Genomic DNA, 20991 nt, shown 5'->3' on the forward strand with positions numbered 1-20991 from the left:
GCATATGGAGTCAGTAATAAAAAGCAACAAGCTTCAGAGTGTGAGCCATTTCCATGCAGACCCCGTTGAAGGGACACCAGCTTCTGGGGTATGGAGGTGGGGCTGGCACGTACGGACACCACAGGCAATACCCCCCTAAAGTCTAGGGTGCCATGTGGCAGGTGACATTCAGGGTACCAAACATGCCCAAATAGCAGAACTCCAGGAGATTTCCCCCCTGGGCAAATACCCTGCTCCCTTCAGGCCTCCATTCAGAAGCTTCTGCAGGACGGATACCCGGAGGAGAAGCCTGCAGCCATCTCAGCTGGGAGGTTTGGGAGGTGCCCGGATCTCTGCATCTCTGGGGCAGATCCTCCTCCTACTCTCCTACCTGCAACAGGGCAGGTCAAAGAGCCCAGAACGCAGTGTTTGTGTTATGAACACTTTATGTTAAAGTATGAACAGATACCATATCTACAAAATTTAAGCTTCTGTTCCAATAAACACTCTGTTTTGTTAAAGCTAGAGAGGTACGGAATGTCATGACCTGCACACCAGCCTGCGAGACTCTGGTGTTTACACGGGGCAATCATAGACGTGGATTTCCTGGTCATCACCCACGGACACAATCTTTGAGCCATTTCCATTGTACTTTACTCCCCAGACCTGTACATCAAAGAAAAAGAGAAAGCAAAGTTCTCATACCTTCATTCTTCATGAGCAAACATCCTTCTCTATTCTCACTATACTGAATCTAGAAAAACAGTGAGATGGGGATGTTCTGGTGCTTTCTGAGCCAGTGCACTCCGGGGCTTTCCTTTAACCAGGCACCTTGCATTGCTACTATTTATCATCCCTCCCCTCCCATATTCCACAGTGTCATTTCTAAACCCAAATCAGGATATCTACAAACCTTTCCAGAGTTTCAGGATCTGGGGAGTGACCTAATGCTATGAAGCTGGTACCCATAGGACTGGTGCGGGCTCTCATTTGTGTTTCCAGAAAGAAGGCCCACAACTGCCCTGGGGGTACTGCTTACGGGGAAAAACTGCTCGTCACCTCACTCCTGTGCCCCCATGCCCAGCCCACAAGTCTCTGTTATCAGAGCCTCTGGAGCCTGTCTGTTTTCACAGCTGGACCAGTAGGCATCAAGGAGCCCTGGTTTTACTTGCTATGTTAAGTCAACGGTCACATCTCCTTCCTGACAAAACTGACTCTGAGTGGGGGTTCCAGCCCTGAGTCCAGTGCTTGCACCTGTTGGGCCGACAGCCTCACTTCCACCCAAACACTCCTGAGACTGCATCATACTCTGAGCCACATGCAGCCAGATTTACTCGCATATGAAATGTTGAAGTCCAGAGGTGAAATATCAAGATTAAATCCCCTCAACTTCATTAGCAGTAATTATTTCACATTAGATGTAAAGAAGCATAAACAATTATATTCACTTCAAACTGCATTCCAAAGAGGTCATCGGGGCTGCTGGTTGGCTCAGTTGGTAGAACATACGACTCCTAATCTTGGGGTCATGAGTTTGAGCCCCCGTAATGGGTGTACATATGCATTACTTGAAAAACAAAAATAAGATAAAAAACCTGGGATCTTCATAAAAACATTAAAAATATATTAAAAGTCAACTTTTTACTGCCATGGGCATTTTTTTTTTTTAAATTTTTTTATTTATTTATGATAGTTACAGAGAGAGAGAGAGAGAGAGAGGCAGAGACACAGGCAGAGGGAGAAGCAGGCTCCATGCACCGGGAGCCCGACGTGGGATTCGATCCCGGGTCTCCAGGATTGCGCCCTGGGCCAAAGGCAGGCGCCAAACTGCTGCGCCACACAGGGATCCCCTGCCATGGGCATTTTTAAAAGTGACTAGCTTCCTGAAACTTGCTACTCAAAGTGGTGGGGACCAGAAGCATGCGCCCCTCCTGGAGCTGGTTATACATGCAGAAGCCCAGGCCCCGTGCCAGACCTAATGAATGGAAGAACCCCAGGGATTCCTGATGCAGAGGAACTGCATCAGACCACCTTTTCCTTTCACATCCACACGGGCAAAGACAAAAAGTACCCTGGGAGAAAAGAGTCACCGCCTCATGTAAAAAGTGAAGCAAAGGGATGCCTGGGTGGCTCAGTGGTTGAGCGTCTGCCTTTGACTCAGGGTGTGATCCTGGAGTACTGGGATTGAGTCCCGCATCGGGCTCCCTGCATGGAACCTGCTTCTCTCTCTGCCTGTGTCTCTGTCTCTCTCATGAATAAATAAAATCTTAAAAAAAAAAAAAAAAAAAAAGTGAAGTAAAAAGTTATTAATGTCACTAAAGCCAAACAACCTGTTAAGAATTTATGGCTTTAAGTATGTTGAAAAAAATCACTTCTATGGCCAGCTCCAAAAATGACAAGAGCTGTGTGAGAAATGGGCACTTCTAAGGAAGGCCCTTCCTGGGCCAGTGGTGGCAGGCTGCACATGGAGAAGTGCTCCCGGCATGCCCTGGGCACCCTGCACTTTTCAAAGGCACCAAACGGCTGCGTGGCTGGTGCCGTGTTCCCTGGCCCTCAAAGGGACATCACGTCTCATGGCCTACCTAGCCGCCAGCCCATTCAATGTGTGCAGGATGCTGGCTGATGGACACTCAAGCAGGTCAAGCAGCAGGTCAGGAGAGGGGACAGGTGTCAGCAGTAGTCAGGTAAGGCTAGCACATCTGCAGGTCTAACCAAAGATAAAGGAACGTGAATGTGAAGTTTGCTATACCTGATCCTGGTGATCGAAGAAGGTGTGAACACAGGTTCTTGTTCCAACATCCCAAACTTTCACACTTTTATCAGATGAACTGTGTAAAAAAAGGGAATATCAGTTTCAAAACAGTTTGTATTCTGGTTTTAGGTTGGAAGGAATGTGACCAGACACCCCACCATCCTTTGCTCCCCTATTCTGCCTAGTTGTGTGCACCGTGGCCGGCCTGAGCCCCACAGACACGTGTGCCTGTTCCAGGTTGGAGGAGGCCTGTGAAAGCCTCCCAACAAAGAGGCTGCCGTAACCTCTGTGCAATGCTAGTAAGCCAGCCATCTCCTTTCTTTACCGTGTGGGCTGCCCTGGGCCTGAACACCAGTTGTACACCGATTTATGTATTTTGAGTTACTGTTGGAACACAGGTATCCCTACAGCAACTGCATGTGGAAGCCTAGATTTATAAGGAAAAACTAAAAATTGAACTATTCTAAGAATTCACCTTTGTTCCAGCTAAGGACAACTACCTTCACAACTCAGGAAACCACTCACAAAACCAATGTAGAAAACAGTCTACCTGAATGAAAAAGGGTCGGACCATCTTCAAATTTTAAGGCAACTCACAAAGGACAGTCTTCATTTCCCCAGCATTTAAGAAATGGCTAAGAATCATAAGTACCTGGACACAAAGTGGGTGTCGTCAGGACAAAATGCAACATTCAGCACCCATGATGCATGGCCACTCAGCGTGCCAGCCAAATTGGCATGTTGTCTGAAATGGGAAAGTTTCAAACAAAATGGAAATGATACAAATTTTTACAGGAGCATTAGCACAAAATGTCTGAATTTCCCCCCATAACAGAGTAGGACCCACAGCAAGCTGAGAGCTTCACAGCCCAAAATCAAGAAGAAGAACCACAGGAGAAGAAACTAGCAGGGGGGCTGGCTGCCTGAGGACAGTAGCAGGCTGTTCCTGCCCGCACAGCCGGCACCCCTTCCACCAGGGAGCTAGTACCTCTTGTCCAACGGAGCTGCTCATATTCACACTTTAGGACAGATGCAGCATGGACAGACCATTTTTAATCAAACTAAGAACAGACAGGTGTAATTACAAAAGCCATTTTTCACTTTCAGAAAAGTGAAATGCAATCAGCAAAGGCAGGAGAACAATCCTGAGGCCTGACTGCAGCGTGGCGAGGTCCCACCTGGGAGAACAGGCTGCAGCCGCACAGAACAGACCTGGGGGGGCGGGGGGGTGTCCAAGGAGAGGCTCCTGCTCTGCACTTAGGGGAGACTAGTCACTAGACCCTCTGGAGCCTGAACTCCCTCTCCAGCTCTTGTTCAGAACATGCACTTCTGCCACCTTGCTGACATTTTGTCCTCCGTGTTCCTCCACCCCGGTGCAAACCCCCCAGAAAACCCTCACGAGCCCACATGAGAGCACACAGGTGGTCAGGGTTGTGGCACCCCCTCACTGCTGGGGCACGGACCAGTATATCCTGTGCACCCAGGGCACCAGAATACCATATTCGGAGGCCATGAGCCAGAGGCACATAGACCACATTGCTGAGTCCAAGCATCAAGAACACAAACACCCTCCAAGGGATGCTTGAGGGTGGAAAAGAACAGTGGGGAACCCTGGAGATATGGGCAGCGCACAGGCTTACAAGAGAGCTGTGACCTGAGGAGAATGATCACTCAACTCACTCCTACACCTGCAGTCAAACCACCAACAGCCCCGGGAGAGGCAGAAGAGTGCAGACTGGATGTTTGTGGTTCTGCCATCACTCTGCACCAGTGACCACCAGTGGTTCCACCTCCTTATCTGTACACACCTTACTTACCTGAAGGAAGTGAAAATCCATGAGCTCCACAGAGACAGGATAGCTGAAAACAGGCAGGAAGTGCCTGATTCTAGCAGGCAGCTTGTGACATTCTAAGTTCAAGGTCAGGAGTACTGACCGGGGAGCAATGCCCAGGGCCCTGCACACAAGCCCCCCTGGGCCCAGGACTCCTTCAAGCAGTGGGATGCAGGAAGGGCACTGATGCTGGGTGAGAAGCCTCGAGTCTCCATGATAACTTACACATCATAGATCTTGATGTAGCCATCATCTGATGCAGTGACCAGGAGCTGAGAATCCGGGGAGAATGTCAGGGAACGGATAGGCATAGCATGGCCTGAAATTCACAAAGGCCCCTGTCAATCTGGCAAATCACAGGTTCCCCACTGACAGTGAGTGTCCCTTTTAATGACCACAGTCACTGAGCCGCACTGCTTCTGTCAGAGGGTGGGGAGGGACTGCACAGGCTCTCCTGCTAGTGTTCCAGAAACATCCACATAACACAGGCCCCTCCTCCTGGATCCATTTCTCCTGGGTTCCTTCCCTCATCAGCTTGACCTCAGCATACATGGCTGGTCTGCTATCGACACGGACAAACGAGGAAATATACATGCTGATCCATACGGATGGGCTACAGGATGCCGTTTCCTACTGCATCTCGTATTGTATGGTAAATGGTAAACTAAGCAGGCCCCGTATTTGCTTGGTCAGAATTGCAACTAGTAGGAAGAGCAGAGTGGAAGCCTCCCTCCCAACCATGCTGTGAAGCCGCAGTGCAAGGCACAGGTACTGTGCATTCATCCACCTTCAGGTTTTTGACAAAAAGTCGTTCTTAATCACAACGTTCTGTAGAACCAAACGGGACAGAAAGGAAACACTCACATGACTGAGATACATGGACACATAAACAAGTGAGTGTTCACCAGAACAAGCACATCCAGGTTCTACTGGACGACCAAACTAGGACCTGGAGGCATTTCAGATTTCCAACCGAGATCACTCTTTTGCAAACGTAAAACTCATTTGTCATTTAGTAGCATTTTAATAAAAGACTAATTCCTCCTTGGTGATCTGATAACCCACTTTACACAAAACAAAATGAGCCATACCTTCCAGCGTGTGCAGAAGTTTTCCAGTTGCAATATCAAAAATATTGATGATCCCATCTATGGCTCCACTGGCCAGATATTTCCCATCAGGGCTCTGTGCAGAGAACATTCGGAGGACATCTGAGACTCTGCGGGGCTAAGCCGTCCCCACCAAACACAAGCAGAGCTGCTACTACAGGCTGTGCCAGCCAGACAGCGGCGGTCACAAGCTGCAAGCGCATAAAGTAGAGTTGGGGAGAGAAGAGAGAGCAAGGGTTCCTTACATATGCAATACTAAGAATGAATTTTCCTCTCGTGTCCAGAGAATATTCCTTTTTCCCACTTTCCACACCAAAAATGTTCACTTTCCCCACATGAGTTCCTGTGGCCAGATACTGGGAATCAGGAGAAAAGGCCAAAGTCCAGGCATCCACTGAACAGAAAAAAAGAAGGAAAAAAATACAGTGAGAAAAAGTGTGACCTTAAGTTTTAAAACTTTTACAATTTTGCCAAAAGATAGTTTTTAAAAATTAGAAACAATGTCCTGATTCAAAAACCTATGCGTGAAGTTGCTAATTCTTTACCAATTTAGTTTATGGGTTTTTAAAATTTTTGATAAAAACAGGATAATACCAAGTGTCAACAAGGATGTGAAGAAACCAAAATCCTCATGTACTGGTGGAAACATAAAATGGTGCAACCATTCTGAAGAACAGTTAAACAGTTTTCTTTTTAAAAATGTTAATCACCAGGACACCTGGGTGGCTCAGCGGTTGAGCGCACCTTTGGCTCAGGGTGTGATCCCAGGGTCCCAGGATCAAGTCCCACATCAGGCTCCCTGCATGGAGCTTGCTTCTCCCTCTGCCTATGTCTCTGCTTCTCTGTCTCTCATGAATAAATAAATAAGATCTTAAAAAAAAATGTTAATCATCTGGCACTCATCAGCACACGTAGCCTCCTTTACCCCTATCACCTGTGCACAGAGGTGCCCCCACCACACCCCCACACCCCCGCTGGTGACCAGCAGTGTGTCCTCTGCAGTTCAGTTTGTTTCTTGGTTTGTGTTTCTTTTTCTCTTCTTTGTTCGTTTGCTTTGTTTCTTAAATTCCACATGAGTGAAACCATATGGTAATTGTCTTTCTCTGACTGACTCATTTCACTCAGCATAATACCCTCCAGTTCCATCCACAACAATGTAAATGGTAGATGTTCATCCTTTCTGATGGCTGAGTAATATTCCATTGTATATATAGACCACATCTTTATTAATTCCATCTGTCGAAGAACATCTGGCTCCTTCCACAGTTTGGCTATTGTGGACATTGCTGCTATGAACATTGGGGTGCAGATGTTCCGGCGTTTCACTACATCTGTATCTTTGGGGTAAATACCTAGTAATGCAATTGCTGAGCCATTGGGTATCTCTATTTTTAACTTCTTGAGGAACCTCCACACTGTTTTCCAGAGTGGCTGCACCAGGTTGCATTCCCACCAATAGTGTAAGAGGGTTCCCCTTTCTGCACATCCTTGACATGTTTCCTGTCTTGTTAATTTTAGCTATTCTCTCTGGTGTATAGTGGTACCTCATGGTGGTTTTGATTTGCGTTTCCCTGATAGCAAGTGATGTGGAGCATTTTTCCATGTGTCTGTTGGCCATTTGTATGTCATCTTTGGAGAAATACCTGTTCATGTCTTCTGCTCATTTTGTAACTGGATTGTTTTTTGGGTATTGAGTTTTAGAAGTTCTTTATAGATCTGGGATACCAGCCCTTTATCTGAGATGTCATTTGCATATATCTTCTCCTATTCTGTAGGTTGTCTTTTAGTTTTGGTGACGGTTTCCTTTGCTGTGCAAACCTTTTTATCTTCGTGAAGTCCCAAGAGTTCAATTTTGCTTCTGTTTCCTTTGCATTCATAAATGTATCTAGTAAGAAGGTGCTACAGCCAATGTCACAAAGGTTGTTGCCTGTGTTCTCTAGGATTTTGGTCTCACATTTAGGTCTTTCAACCATTTTGAGTTTATCTTTGTGGTGTAAGAAAATGGTCCGGTTTCATTTTTCTACATGTGGCTGTCCAATTTTCCCACACCATTTACTGAAGAGACTGTCTTTTTTCCATTCGATATTCTTTCCTGCTTTGTTGAATATTGATCAAAGAGTTGAGGGTCCATTTCTCTATTCTATTCCATTGATCTATGTGTCTGTTTTTGTGCCAGGACCATATAGTCTCGATGATTACAGCTTTGTAATAAGGCTTGAAGTTTGGAATCGTGAGGACTCTGGTTTTGCTTTGCTTTTTCAAGGTTGCTTTGGCTTTTAGGGGTCTTTTGTGTTTCCAAACAAATTTTACAATTTTAGGATTGTTTGTTCTAAATCTGTGAAAAATGCTGTTCGTATTTTGATAGGGATTGCATTGAATGTGTAGATTCCTCTGGGTATCACAGACATTTTAACAATTTTATTCTTCCAATTCATGAGCATGGGATGTTTTTCCATTTCTTTGCATCCTCTCAATTTCTTTCATCAGTGTTTTATAGTTTTCAGAGTACAGATCCTTTACCTTTTTGGTTAGGAAAATTCATAGGTATCTTACTGGTTATGATACAATTGTAAATGGGACTGTTTTAACAGTTTGACAGTTTCTTAAATGAAAACAAACTTACCAGAATATCCTGCAATTCCACTCCTGGGTATCTAACCCAGGAGAAATGAAAACACATATTCACACAAAAACTTGTGCACAGATGTTCATAGCACTGTAGTTTTTACATAGTAAAAATTTGGAAAGCATCCACATGTCCATCAAGTGGTTGGTGCAAGAACAAAATAAGGAACTGCTGATACATGCTACAATGTGGAGGAACCTTGCAAATGTGATGCAACAGAAAGAACGAAGACGTAGAAGACAATACAATTCCACCTACACAACATTTTTCAGAAAGGCAACATTTTTCCACCTACAGAAATGAGGAGCAGATCAGTGGCTGCCTGAGGCTGAAGGTGGAGGAGACTGACTCTATATGGACACAAGGGTATTTTCTAAGGCCTGGAACCGCAGTGGTGACCATACAACCCCAGAGATTTACTAAGACTCACAGAACCAAACACAGAGGGCTACCTTTACATTGCAATTATACAAGTGAGAGCTTATCTCAATAAAGCTATACTAGGGACGCCTGGGTGGCTTGGCGGTTGAGCATCTGCCTTTGGCTCAGGGCATGATACAGGGTATCAGAATCGAGTCCCACATCGGGCTTTCTGCATGGAGCCTGCTTCTGCCTCTACCTATGTCTCTGCCTCTCTCTCTCTGAGTCTCTCATGGATTAAATAAATAAAATCTTAAAAAAAAAAAAGCTATAACTAAATCAAGATGTCCTACCACAAATACTCTTCTGTTAAACTAGAATATGACAAAGTATTTACCACAAATCAACAAGAACTGGAAAGAGGCACTGCTGCTTTTAGAAAAACCACCTAGTTTCTAAGTTACACCATTCAGCTTAGTTCATTTCAAGAGCTCTCTTCCAGTGTGATTTGTGCATCACACTACTTCCTCAGCCGGACCGGGGAGGGGGCGGGGGTCGTCCTCTGGACTCCCCTGGGGCAGGGGCAAGTAATGATTTCTATCTGGGAACACGCCACTGGTGGTAGTCTAGCATTTATTTTCTGAGCTACTCAGAACCACTTCAGAGGCCATCCCAAAGACCTCTAGGGGCCTTTGGGGTCAGGGGTTGGAGGCCAGTTGCTACCTAGTTGCTCACTGTCTGCCTGTCCCTTTGCCCAAATGCACTCTTGTAGAGGAACACACCCCAATTCTTGCCACCCTGCCCTGACACATCAGTGCTTGTCAGATCAAAGGGAAAGCAGAGAAAGGCTCCCTCCCAAGTCTCTGTCCTCATTCCTGGGAAGAGCTCACATACAGCAGGCCCTTCCCAGCCCACAGGACTGAGGAGAGGCTGCTGTGAGCTGACACATGGCAGATGGCAGGTCCCAGCAGAGAGGGCTCAGCACCATCTCCCATGGTTTGGTTTTCTTTTTTTAAGAGTTTATTTATTTACTCGAGAGAGACAGAGAGAGAGAGAGAGCGAGCGAGACAGGCAGGCAGAGACACAGGCAGAGGGAGAAGCAGGCTTCATGCAGGGAGTCTAATGTGGGACTGGATCCCGGTACTCTAGGATCACGCCCTAGGCCAGCGCTAAACCGCCGAGCCACCCAAGGATCCCCTATCCCAAGGTTTTTTAAAACAAAAATCTCGGGTAGCCCTGGTGGTGCAGTGGTTTAGTGCCGCCTGCAGCCTAGGGTGTGATCCTGAGGACCTGGGATCAAGTCCCACGTCAGGCTCCCTGCATGGAGCCTGCTTCTCCCTCTGCCTGTGTCTCTGCCCCGCCCCCCGCCCGAATAAATAAATAAATCTTAAAATAAATAAATAAATAAAACAAAAATCTCTTGCAAATTTCAACACACATATTCAAAGGGGTAATAATTTAGTTCTGTCACTTTTCTCATGAAATGTTCATTTTTAAAAGGAAATTAACTTCAAGAATGCTCAATTTTTTAAGAAAAGATTTATTTATTCATGAAAGACACAAACAGAAAGGCAGAGGCATAGACAGAGGCAGAAGCCCCATGCAGGGAGCCCAATGCAGGACTCGATCCCGGGACTGCAGGATCACACCCTGAGCCAAAGGCAGGTGCTCAACCGCTAAGCCACCCAGGCATCCCATGAGAATGCCCAATTAACCAAGATCTGAAAAAGCTTTTATAATCAATCTCTCAAATAGCTGTTTTTAATCTCTTTACTAATAAATAACTAGAATTTATTCTAACAAGATTATGCTTACTTATTCCTATTGTAATTTAGCTGTTTATTTATTTATTTATTAAAGGTTTATTTATTCATTTATTCATGACAGACATAGAGAGAGAGAGAGAGAGAGAGAGACACAGGCAGAGGAAGAAGCAGGTTCCATGCCAGGAACCCAATGCGGGACCCGATCCTGTGTCTCCAGGATCGTGCCCTGGGCCATAGGCAGGCGCTAAACCGCTGAGCCACCCAGGGATCCCCATAATTTAGCTGTTTACAGAAATAATGGTTACTAGAAAATCTGCTTTGAATTCCTTTCAGTTTGGTAAAATATTTCTAAATATTTTTATATTTCCCTGTTAGCTGGTTTATGATATAAAATTTTTAGCATCAAATATCCTGATGCTCAAAATTGAAGGGATTTTTGTTCCCACATTCTAAGCCTATAATTTCTGCACAAAAGGTATCTATCATAATCACTAAGCTCCACCTTGTCACTGGGAGCAGCTCCTTACTCATGGGGGTCCTGCCTGTCTGAGGGCATGGATGCCTATCCCAAGTGTCCAGTGCAGGGAGCACAGCTGCCTTGTTCATGAGGCTCTCGCCTGTGTCCTCACTGCCATCCACATCCTTACATTCCCCGGGATCAGGGAATTTCTCTTTCCCTTTTCCCTGTTATTTGTGGTGGTCCACATCCTCCATGTATTTTCAAGACAGGCACAACGTATGTGTTGGTGTCCCCACACTCATGAGCAGTGTGAGCCTTCGCAAGGCTCAGTTGCTCTTCAGCTATCAACAGCAGCACCTGCTTTTACTACCCAAGTACCTGCTGTGCCACAACCAGATTCCTGTCCAAAGAGAAAGTAAATCTAACCCCTTGACGAATCTCTGGACCTTGTTTCTTTCCCAACAGGACCCTTTCCACAAGCACTTGACACACACAGAACCGACACCCAATTGTTTAGGGCACTGGGTGTCAGGGAAGGCAAGTTGGGTACAGACTCATCCTCTCCCTTGAAACCAAGCCAGTACTCATCTCTCCAAGTGCAGCGCACCCAGGACCACAAGATCAGTTCACTGCCCTCAGCATCACAGGTCTGGGGAAGGCTTCGGTGCCCAAGGTAAAAAGGCAGTAACACATCTGCCTCCTCCTCCTCTTCGGGGCTCTTTGTCTTCATAGGCTTTGGGGGATGGTCTGGAGCCTCAAGTCCTCCATGAGCGATGTCAGCAGGTAAGAATACAGGCAAAGACAATCACCTGGGAAGTCAGTGTCTGAGTAACTTTTTCCAAATACATATCCAGCCCACACACCCTGATGATTGCTCAGGGTGTAGGCATGCGTATTCTTTAGAAAAGCTCCAGCGGTAAGTACCATAAACATGAACTATTGCTTCTGAGGGGAAATGCACTCAGTCCCCAAATAATCTAGCTTCCCTATAAACTGTGGGACTATTATTCTTTCCAATATAAAGACAGCCTGTATTGGCTACTGAGCATAACCACTGGGAGGCAAGTCCACCTGGGGCTCCAATCAAGGGAATTATGTTCAGGAAACACTGAAGTAACTTTTCTATAGCCAACCCTCGAAGGGTGTACCAGAGAGGCAAGTAGCTCTGTGCTCTCTGGGGGTCATGACCCATTCTGGCCAGACAGCCTCTGGTCGTGAATGCTATGTAGTCATTTACAAGCAGACTGAAGGCTACAAGGAATTCTGAGATGTCGTGTGGTTGTTCCACGTTAAACCATCCACTGAAACCATTAATTCCTTTCCCCCAGATATTTATCAATGCTGATGGACAAGATTATGCTGTCCTATGGTATTTTAAAAAAAAAGAAATGTTATTCTAGCAGTTTCATGTCAAATGCTGGGAATCGGGCACTGTAATCATAATTCATAGAGGTTACCATGATACAGATTTAAGACAACACAATACTTTATACTGAAGACTTCTATTAGCCATTGCATGTCAAATCAGACTATGGCAAACACAGAACCTCCGGACCATCCAAATCCACAGCCCCAAATTGACAATTCTAAAATCTAAAACCTCTGAAAACTCTGAGGTTTTTAATAGGCTTAGTACTAAAATTTACTTGGCAGTAAAACCTGACCTAACGGATGTAGAAACACTGTTTAGTTGCTGAGACATTAATGCTTGGAAGGCACCCCTCCCAAAGCTATTACGTAACATACAGTTCATGCACCCATGTTAATTAGCCCCTCAAATCCAAAACTTCTAAACTACAGGTGTGGAAAGGGGTTGTGTCTATTATCTTCCTGACAAGTAAAGCTCTTACCTGGTCCTGCATCTATAGATTTTATCTGTTTGCCATTATCCAAGTCCCAGAGACGAATATGAGCGTCAAGAGAACTGGATGCAGCGATGGGCAGCGTATGGCTGATGTCCACAGACACCACGCCCAGTTGATGTCCCTCTAGACTCCACTGTAGGTCCAGTCTCTCATCACACCTGCAGTGGGGGACAGAAAAATGGGTTTTTGCACAACAGGCTGTACCAGCGCCTGAAATTCTAGGCCCCCATGACCTGCCCCCTCCCATTACCAATAGTCTGTAAAATGCAGACTTGGAGTGGAACCCACAGGCATGAAACACCAAGGGAAGCCAAGTTTTAACTGTGGGGCTTTTTTTTTTTTTTTCTTAAAGTATAGGCCTTAACATTGAATAAGGGGAAAACGTAGGCTGCCTTTTTATACCATCAGACTGCTACTGCTTTCTTGCCTAGGAAACACGACTCTCCTGATTGCACTTTGGGAGTCCATAAGCAAAACTGTGAACCCCAATTTCCAAAGCCATAAGGGGAGAGGGCACTCACCACTTCCAGACTTTCACCAGGTCATCCAGGGACCCCGTAACCACCGTCTCAGAGTTTTCTTTCTTGTTTGTCCCCCAGGCAACCGACCAAATGGCATCATCATGGGCTAGAATTAGAAAGCACTTCATTTAAGTCTTCCTACAATGTCTAAATCGCACAGGCTGAAATGAAGCAGAAATGCTGCTCCGACAACTCCAAGCTCACAGCCACCTGCTTTAACTGTCTTGCCAAGTGCTTTCCCATCAGTTTCTGTCAGAACTGCAGAGGGACACACGAACACTGGACATTCTGAAAAAGCCTCTTGTCCCAAATCACAGGTTTACCTGGTAGGGAGGGAGTACCAGAGCCATCTATGTCCTTTCCACTTTAGCACACTGCCTGCCTGTGTCACCTGGTTAGAACCAGGGAAACCAGTGGGAAGCCCCTCACCTTCCAAAGACCTAAACTTGGTAAGACTGGTGCCTCAAGGATCCTTGGCAACCAGTAGGCAGTTCAAGTGCAAATAATACAGGTCTGAGAACAAATATCAAGATGCTTGAGCTCTCCAACACAAATGTCTCTTAGGCTTCATCAATCAGTAACTACATTAATTTTATATAATATTATCTCAATTAACCACAACAACCCTATGAAGGGTTAATATCCTCATCCTACAGACAAGGAATCAGAGGCTCAGGGAAGCACAGTAACTCACTCAAAGTCAAAAGCTAAGAAGCACCAGAACTGGGATTTAAATTCAAGCTCTGCTGACTAAAGTCCAGCTTAAATTCCAAGTCCACCAACTGCATATCTGGTGGCCTTCCCTGTCAGGTCTGCAGACCTGGCACAGGTCCAGGGATGTGGCAAGTGCACAAAGAGGCTTTATTCACGCCTTGTAGCAATGATCAAGGAATACCTTCCCAAGACGTATCAGGGCTGTGAACGGCTGTGGCCTCAGTGACAATGCCCACCTGAGTCTAGCCCGCTAGCTCGCCACCTGGAAGGCATTAGCAGCATGCCAGGTAGTTGAAGGTAGTTGATGGCATGCCTGACTAGTTAGTTACCCATCTGAGCTAACTTGAAGAATGCGTTTGGCTTTAACTTCAGCCTATCTAAACATCAGTTACCTAGAGTGGAAGAGCTTTTACAATGCCTTTCCACAGGTTCCTCCCGGCTTTGCTCAGCCCTTCCAGGTGTGGTGAAGAAACGGGGCACGTGAGAAGCCCAGCGTCCTGGCAAGCTGTGTCCCAGACTACACTGACTGTTCCCCATTCCCATCCCACCTCAGCTACTGCTGCACAGCACCCAGCCCATCCTCCACTTCTACTAAGGGTCATGGTCTGAAGGGGGGAACCATCGTAAAGGCCCCAAGGCATGTTCAGAGGCTCTAAGGTTCCCCTTCATCACCCTGGCTACTGGGAAGCTCAGAGCTTCATCTTTCTCAGGTGGGAAAGCTTCCCTCAGCCTGCAGCTTCCCAGTCTATTCTGTGACCCCTGCTTTTTCTTTCTAGTTAGTTGTTTGGGGGCTTCTGTTGCTGTTTGCTTGTAAATATGTGTTTTCAGCTGCCCCTGCCATCTCTTGTGCATGTCAGTTCAGCCCTCCTAACACCAGGGACAACAATTCTCACAGGTGAGGCTGCTTACCTTGTTCTTGTTTGAAGAGAATACTGTACTAAAAAAGAAGAGATGTCACATTAAACCAACAGTCAGACTTCAGAGGTATCCCCTCCCTCCCTAAAACACCCCCCCCCCGGACCCAGTTGACCACACATCCCCCACTGTAAGCTACTCTGCCATCCTCACCCTGCCCATCCTTCCAAGCTCCCTGATTCCTGCTCATGCCAGACATGCAGACTCAACTACTACACCAGAAAAAAAATCAGTTCTTGCAGAAACTGTCCTCTCCTCACCCACTGCTAGGAGACTGATAAATCCTGTGCATTCCCAGCTATGATCACCAGGAGACTCTGCATCCGGGTTCCAGCATAATTTTTGCAGTTGTACAAAACCACATAGTCTGCTAACCTGTTATCATTGTCCCTAATCTTATGATAAAAATTTCCCCATTTCTGATTTTTGTTTCTTGTTTTTGAGGACTTTTTTTTTCTTCTTTTAATTAAGGATGCTCTACGCCCAACATGGGGCTTGAACTCACAACCCTGAGATCAAGAGTCGCAGGCTCTAGTGACCGAGCCAGCTGGGTGCCCCTGAGTATGAATTTTCCCCAATCCCTCTGGAAACTGTGGAAATATTTCGATAGGTGAAATCCTCCTCCTGCTGGTGTTGTGCAGCTTATCGTGCCCCCAACTGTCTGGTGATTTGGGCTCAGGGTAACCCAGCACTTTATTTATTTTTTCCACCCAGGACTTTAAAAGCAGAGCAGGAGCAGATGCTAGTTTCCTGACTACATACCCAGACCACATCCTGGGCTTCCACCTGCCAAAGGAACCAAGTGTTATTCTTCCCGTCCCCATAGGCCTTACCTGGTTGGTCATTTCCTCAACCAAGGAGGAAGGCTACAGGCCAGACAGTTCTGTGGAGACATCAGGGCTTCAGTATGGGGGTGTCATCAGGACAGAGGGGGATACGGGATAGGGCAACCCTCTGCCAGAGCCGCCCTGACATTCTTCAGTGGATCAGCCCCAAGAACCCCTCCACAAGCCCAGCTGGGTGCTACCACCTTCCTTCCCCCTTGGAGCCCAGGGACTCCACTCACATATGCCCCATGCCAAGTCTGACTAGAGGGACTGGTCTCCACTGCTTGCTGCTCTTCAGGTAAAACCATAGGTCCTGCCCACTTGAGCCAACGGGCATGTGAATGAGGTCCACAGCTGCAGACACACATCTCCCAAAATCTTCAAGGACTCAGCTAAGCACAGACTCACTGTAAAAATAGACTTATTTATTTTCTCAGGCTGCAAGGACTCTTGGACTCTTTGTATTCTGTAAGTATGGACCCTCTAGCAGCCTGGTGAAGCCTAAAGCCCCTTCTCAGAGCTTTTAGACGCACGGGGACTACAAAGGGAACCAAGTACACTCAATGCTGGTTGCTTGAGACTCTTCCATTCTCGGAAGGACTAGGAACACCAAACTAGCTAATACTGACCCCACTGCTTCTAGAAGAAATACTGGGTAGGGTCCTGCAAGCTGATTGTAACATTTTTGTCAACCGATCGATACATAAGTTCCTATGCTAACCCCTCAGTAGTGAACTCACTGCCAACAGCACCCTAATTCAAACCTCACAGAAGCTTACTGAACACTCGCATTTTCTCTGTACACACCTCACAGCCTGGCACTGAGGAACCTACCACTTAGCACTGTGTTGGAGGCTATTTTAACGGTGATGTCGCCAACAAAAAGCACAAAAATGCAAAAATCATGACACTGAATAGACTGAAAAAAAGGACCTTTGTCAATGCAAGAAGGCAGCGGCACCTTGTTCAGCCACAGCTGAAAACATGGCAAGCGGCTCAAATTTTTCACCACCCTGCATATGTCCACAAAAGACCACAAAAGCTCTGCAAGTATGGATTCTGGGATGACAAATCAAGTTTAGCGGGTAGGCAAACTTGCAAACACAGAATCTGAGAATAACCAAGATGAACTGCACACCTAAAAAAGTTTTACCAAAATATGAAAATTAAAGTTGTGATAGCGCAGCACATGTGACTCTTCATCAGCTGGTCAGGTGACAAGGTCCAGCAGCACTTCTGGTAACCGCTGTCCTTTCAGAGTCTGATGAGCTTTCACAACATCCGAGGATTGGGGAATATCTATGATTTACTACTGCGGACAAAGTCACGCTGTTGCTACTGGGGTTTGTTGCCTACCTTCAAACTTGGAGGAAATGCTAAATTTCCACCAAAATGCAGGTTTTCTTCTCATCCACACTCGTGCCCCCTTGATTCCATCCAGGGACAGAGGAGATGGAACCACTAAGGCCACTAGGAAGGTTTCCCAAGGCTAATAGGTAAACGCTTTCTAACTAACCCTCCTCTGTGTCGTGTGAAGTCCGTTGTGGCCCAAGTGCAGGGTCCTGCCCGGGGCGGGGAGGCAAGGGGAGCGGGCGCGGGCTCTCCGCGGCCCCGTTACCACGTCCACCCTGTGACTGCCCCAGAGGGCTCACGGAAGCCCCCTCGCCCCCCGCCCCGCCCCAGCACCGGCAGCTGATGAGTGCACGCCTCGGGGCCCGGGGCCATCTCTGACCCCTCCCCGGGTCCATGCCGGCTCCGTCACTCAGGTCGGTGACCCCGCGCTCCACGGGGCCGGCGGTGAGCAGAGGCCGGCCGCTGCCTGCAGCCGCCCGGGGACGGGAGGCTCGCTCGCGGGAGGACTCCGCGGCCCGAGCCCCGGAGCACGGCCCTCTGCCACCCCTCCCGCAGAGGCAGAAGCGCCCCTTCCAGCCGGCACAGAACGTTCCAGGACGTCCTCCCAGGCCCCGCGCACCCACACGCAGCCAGGGCGGAGGCATCACAGGGGCCCCCGGCGCACCCTCGCTTCCCCGCTGCCGGCCCCGCTGCCCCGGAGACTCCTACCCCAGCCCCAACCGCCGGGCACGTCCACTCACCGCCGCCCTGCCGGCTGCACAGCCGCCACACTTGTGACGTGCGGCTCGCAGCGACCGCGTCGCGCAGCTATGAGCTGGAGGGGCGGGGCACCTGGTAGCCCCGCCCCTCCGCCCCAGGGCGCAGGCGCGCGCCGCAGCGCCCCCTACCGCCGCGCGGCCGCGCTGCCCCCAGCGCCCGCCCTGGGCTCCGGGCTCCCGGCTCCCGCGTCCTGGGCGTCCGCGGAGCTTCTCCTCCGCCTGACCACCTCTGAGGCCCTGTTGCTGAAGGAAACGGCCGTGACGTAGTATTGTTTTTCAAACTGAAAGTCACAACCGGTGTGTGCGACAGCTCTAGATTTCCTAGGTTGTGACCAGCATTTCCTCCACCCCCAGGTCATTCCGGGACCCCAAGCGAGGGCCTCTCGGGCTCAACACTTCTCACCTAGCAAATGGGGTGGAGAGCAGGACCCGCGCTGACCCGGTCCTCGGAGCACCCGATCCTCTCCCGGGGTCACCTGACCCCGCAGCATTGTACCCCCCCACGGAGGGAGATGGGGGCCACCTGACCCCACATCAGTGCCCCCCAGGGTGCAAGGAGATGGGGGCTGCCGGTCCCTGCAGCAGTGTCCCCCCTGGGAGAGGGAGACAGGCGGGGTGAGGCACTGGTCTCCACAGCAGTATCCCCTCCAGGGGTAGAGGGAGATGCAGGGCCTCGGGCTGTCTGGGGGGCAGCCCCTGAACCGCCAGCCCTGCATCAGTCAGCCCCAGGGACCGATTGCCATCTCTCCTGATTAAAACTGGGCTAGAAGGTGATGAAAGTGAAGTGTGGTCACTGTGGATGCGAGCCCCAAAGTCTCCCCGAGTCTTTTTTTCCCTGGAAGTTAGAGCTTCATAGGGTCTAGTTCATTAGGACCATCTGCAGGTGTACCATCGATTCCAGGAAACTGTTAGGCCGTACAACAGTTTATTCATACAACCACATAAAGTTCACCTTTGGAGGCTTTTTGAGGAGGGTGTGTGGCCCAGAACTTGGCTGGATACACACACAGTTCCCCCAGGGCCGGTTGTCTGGTCCTCAGGAATTCCTTGCATGACTCCTGGGCCACAGAAATTTCATCCCACCCCAGTGGATCCTCTGCATGTCACTAGTTTAGGAAGTTTGGGTCAAAGTGAGCAGGCTTCAAGACATCCCAAATTACCAAAATCTTATGTGGTGCCTCTTAAGAATCAGGCTATTCCTGTAACCATTCTGGATATATTTGACCACAGGATGTTTGCTCCTAAAGCCAAGAAAGAATGTACAAATCATACCTTTAGGCCAGGTGAGCTCATCTTCAAACTGGGGACAGTTCTCATCACGTTGACCCACATGCTGAGTGGACCCTGTTCAGGTACACCCCACAGAGTCAAAGCCACAGAAATCCCCCCTGCAGTCATGGGAACCAGTTCCTAACGTGCAGAAAGGTCACAACAGTCTGCAAAGCACTGGCTTTTAGCGGAGAAATCATGAAGAATCCCCCACCCTTCTGCACAACCAGTGCCTTAGTTTGGGCCAATCTGGCCCCCCTTTTTTTATTGGCCAAGTTTGTGGGTTTCTCTGGTTTTTGAAAATAGACTGATTATATATATATAAAAAGACTGATTATTATGTGGCCACTCCCAAACCAAGATAATTGGACCATCTTTACTTTGACTTGTAGTTTTGAACATAAAGAAGCATTTTTGAAGTCTCCCACTCAAGAGTGCTAAAACTGAGGTCGTCAAAAGTGCCTCCAAAGATATAAGTAAGTGAATTTTAGTTTTTATGATTTGAACTTATGTGGATACTTTTTCTGCACATTAACTGGAAATCCCCCACCTCTAGATTATTCTTTTTTCTTTTAAGGATTTTATTTATTTATTCATGAGAGACACAGAGAGAGAGGCAGAGAGAGAAGCAGGCTCCATGCAGGGAGCCTGATGTGGGACTTGGTCCCGGGACCCCAAGATCACGCCCTGGGCCAAAGGCAGGTGCCAAACCGCTGAGCCACCCAGGTATTCCCACCTCTAGATTATTCTAAAAGCACACTGATCACTTGAATGTCTTTTCCCTGTTGTCAGAATACTAAGGCTTTCACCCTTCTGTTTGCTTGCTTCTAAATCTGCTACTATTAAAAAAATAAAATAAAACAAACCTGCTACTATTCATTTCCAATTGATGCAAGCTGGGTACTAACTCAGTTTATGTCAGGCATTATGGTTGTGAAAAAAATTCAGTTAATCATTTCCTAAAAATCACATAGAATAGATCAAGAAAAAATAGCACAGAATATGTAAGAGTGCATCATGTATGGTAAAATTACGTTGAATACACAACCCATTTCATGTACGCAGTCAATGCACTGCAAAGGAAAATCTATTTCTTGCTGTGAGTTGTGCCAAGAAGTTTGGAAATCATTGAAATAAAGGCTTTCTAAAGACTTTACAGCTGTGTGATTTTATAATTGTGTTGGAAATCCATTCACTTAAAAAAGATGTGTTGTGGCCCAGTTTTCACCCCTGTGCTGCCAGAGCACCACCCATGGGGTCACTGGCACAGCCTAAGCAATAGTACTGTGACACAGGGTGGGTGGCATTTGTGGGGCCGTGGACACCTTTGGCATCTCATGAAGTCCCAGAATCCTTTCTCAACATAATGTATATAAATGTGTAAAATAAGGTGCATAGGTTTACAAAAGAAACGGGTTGTATCAGAAAAGATCTGGAAATATTTGTTGAACAGTATAAGTGCTGCTTTATTACTGAAGCAAGTGGAAGAACTGTGACTGAGGAGTAGCAAGGAGCGTACACTCTCTCACATGATCTGCAGCGGCTCTAGGGTGATGGGAAGTATCTATGGTTTGTGCGGGACAAAGTCGCAGGAACTGCTAGCACTTCTGGGGCTCATTGCTTCCACTCATAATATCAGAAGCGTTGCATCCTAGGTGGAGGGCAAAGAAAGTAAAGGTGTAGTTATCATCCACCAGTGCTCCCAGCTCGCCTGAACGCCTGTGGCAGAGCAGGGGCAGGTTGGTCAGGACTGCTGTGGGGCCAGTGGCAGGACCCTGTCACTCCTTCTCCAGCTGGTCCAGGGAGGCTAAGCCGGGAAGTCCCTGGACAGGGCTTTCCACCCTGCAACTAGATCCTTGGGCCACCGTCTTGGGGTCAGAGGTGC

General features: G+C 47.7%; 1 protein-coding gene across 1 annotated transcript; it reads right to left on the reverse strand.

Moving 5' to 3' along the window:
• Nucleotides 1-407: 407 nt before the first annotated feature.
• On the reverse strand, nucleotides 408-17904 carry WDR61 (WD repeat domain 61). The gene is made up of 11 exons (XM_041752017.1): nucleotides 17820-17904; nucleotides 15733-15782; nucleotides 14894-14921; nucleotides 13271-13376; nucleotides 12735-12907; nucleotides 5918-6066; nucleotides 5655-5748; nucleotides 4789-4882; nucleotides 3384-3476; nucleotides 2729-2807; nucleotides 408-645 (listed from the first exon to the last, which is right to left on the reverse strand). The coding sequence occupies exons 2-11, from the start codon at nucleotides 15742-15744 to the stop codon at nucleotides 556-558; spliced, it is 918 nt and encodes a 305-aa protein (XP_041607951.1). The 5' UTR covers nucleotides 15745-15782; nucleotides 17820-17904; the 3' UTR covers nucleotides 408-555.
• Nucleotides 17905-20991: the final 3087 nt, after the last annotated feature.

This window comes from Vulpes lagopus, chromosome 4 (genome assembly GCF_018345385.1).
Source record: "Vulpes lagopus strain Blue_001 chromosome 4, ASM1834538v1, whole genome shotgun sequence".
In the NCBI taxonomy this organism is placed as follows: Eukaryota; Metazoa; Chordata; class Mammalia; order Carnivora; family Canidae; genus Vulpes; species Vulpes lagopus.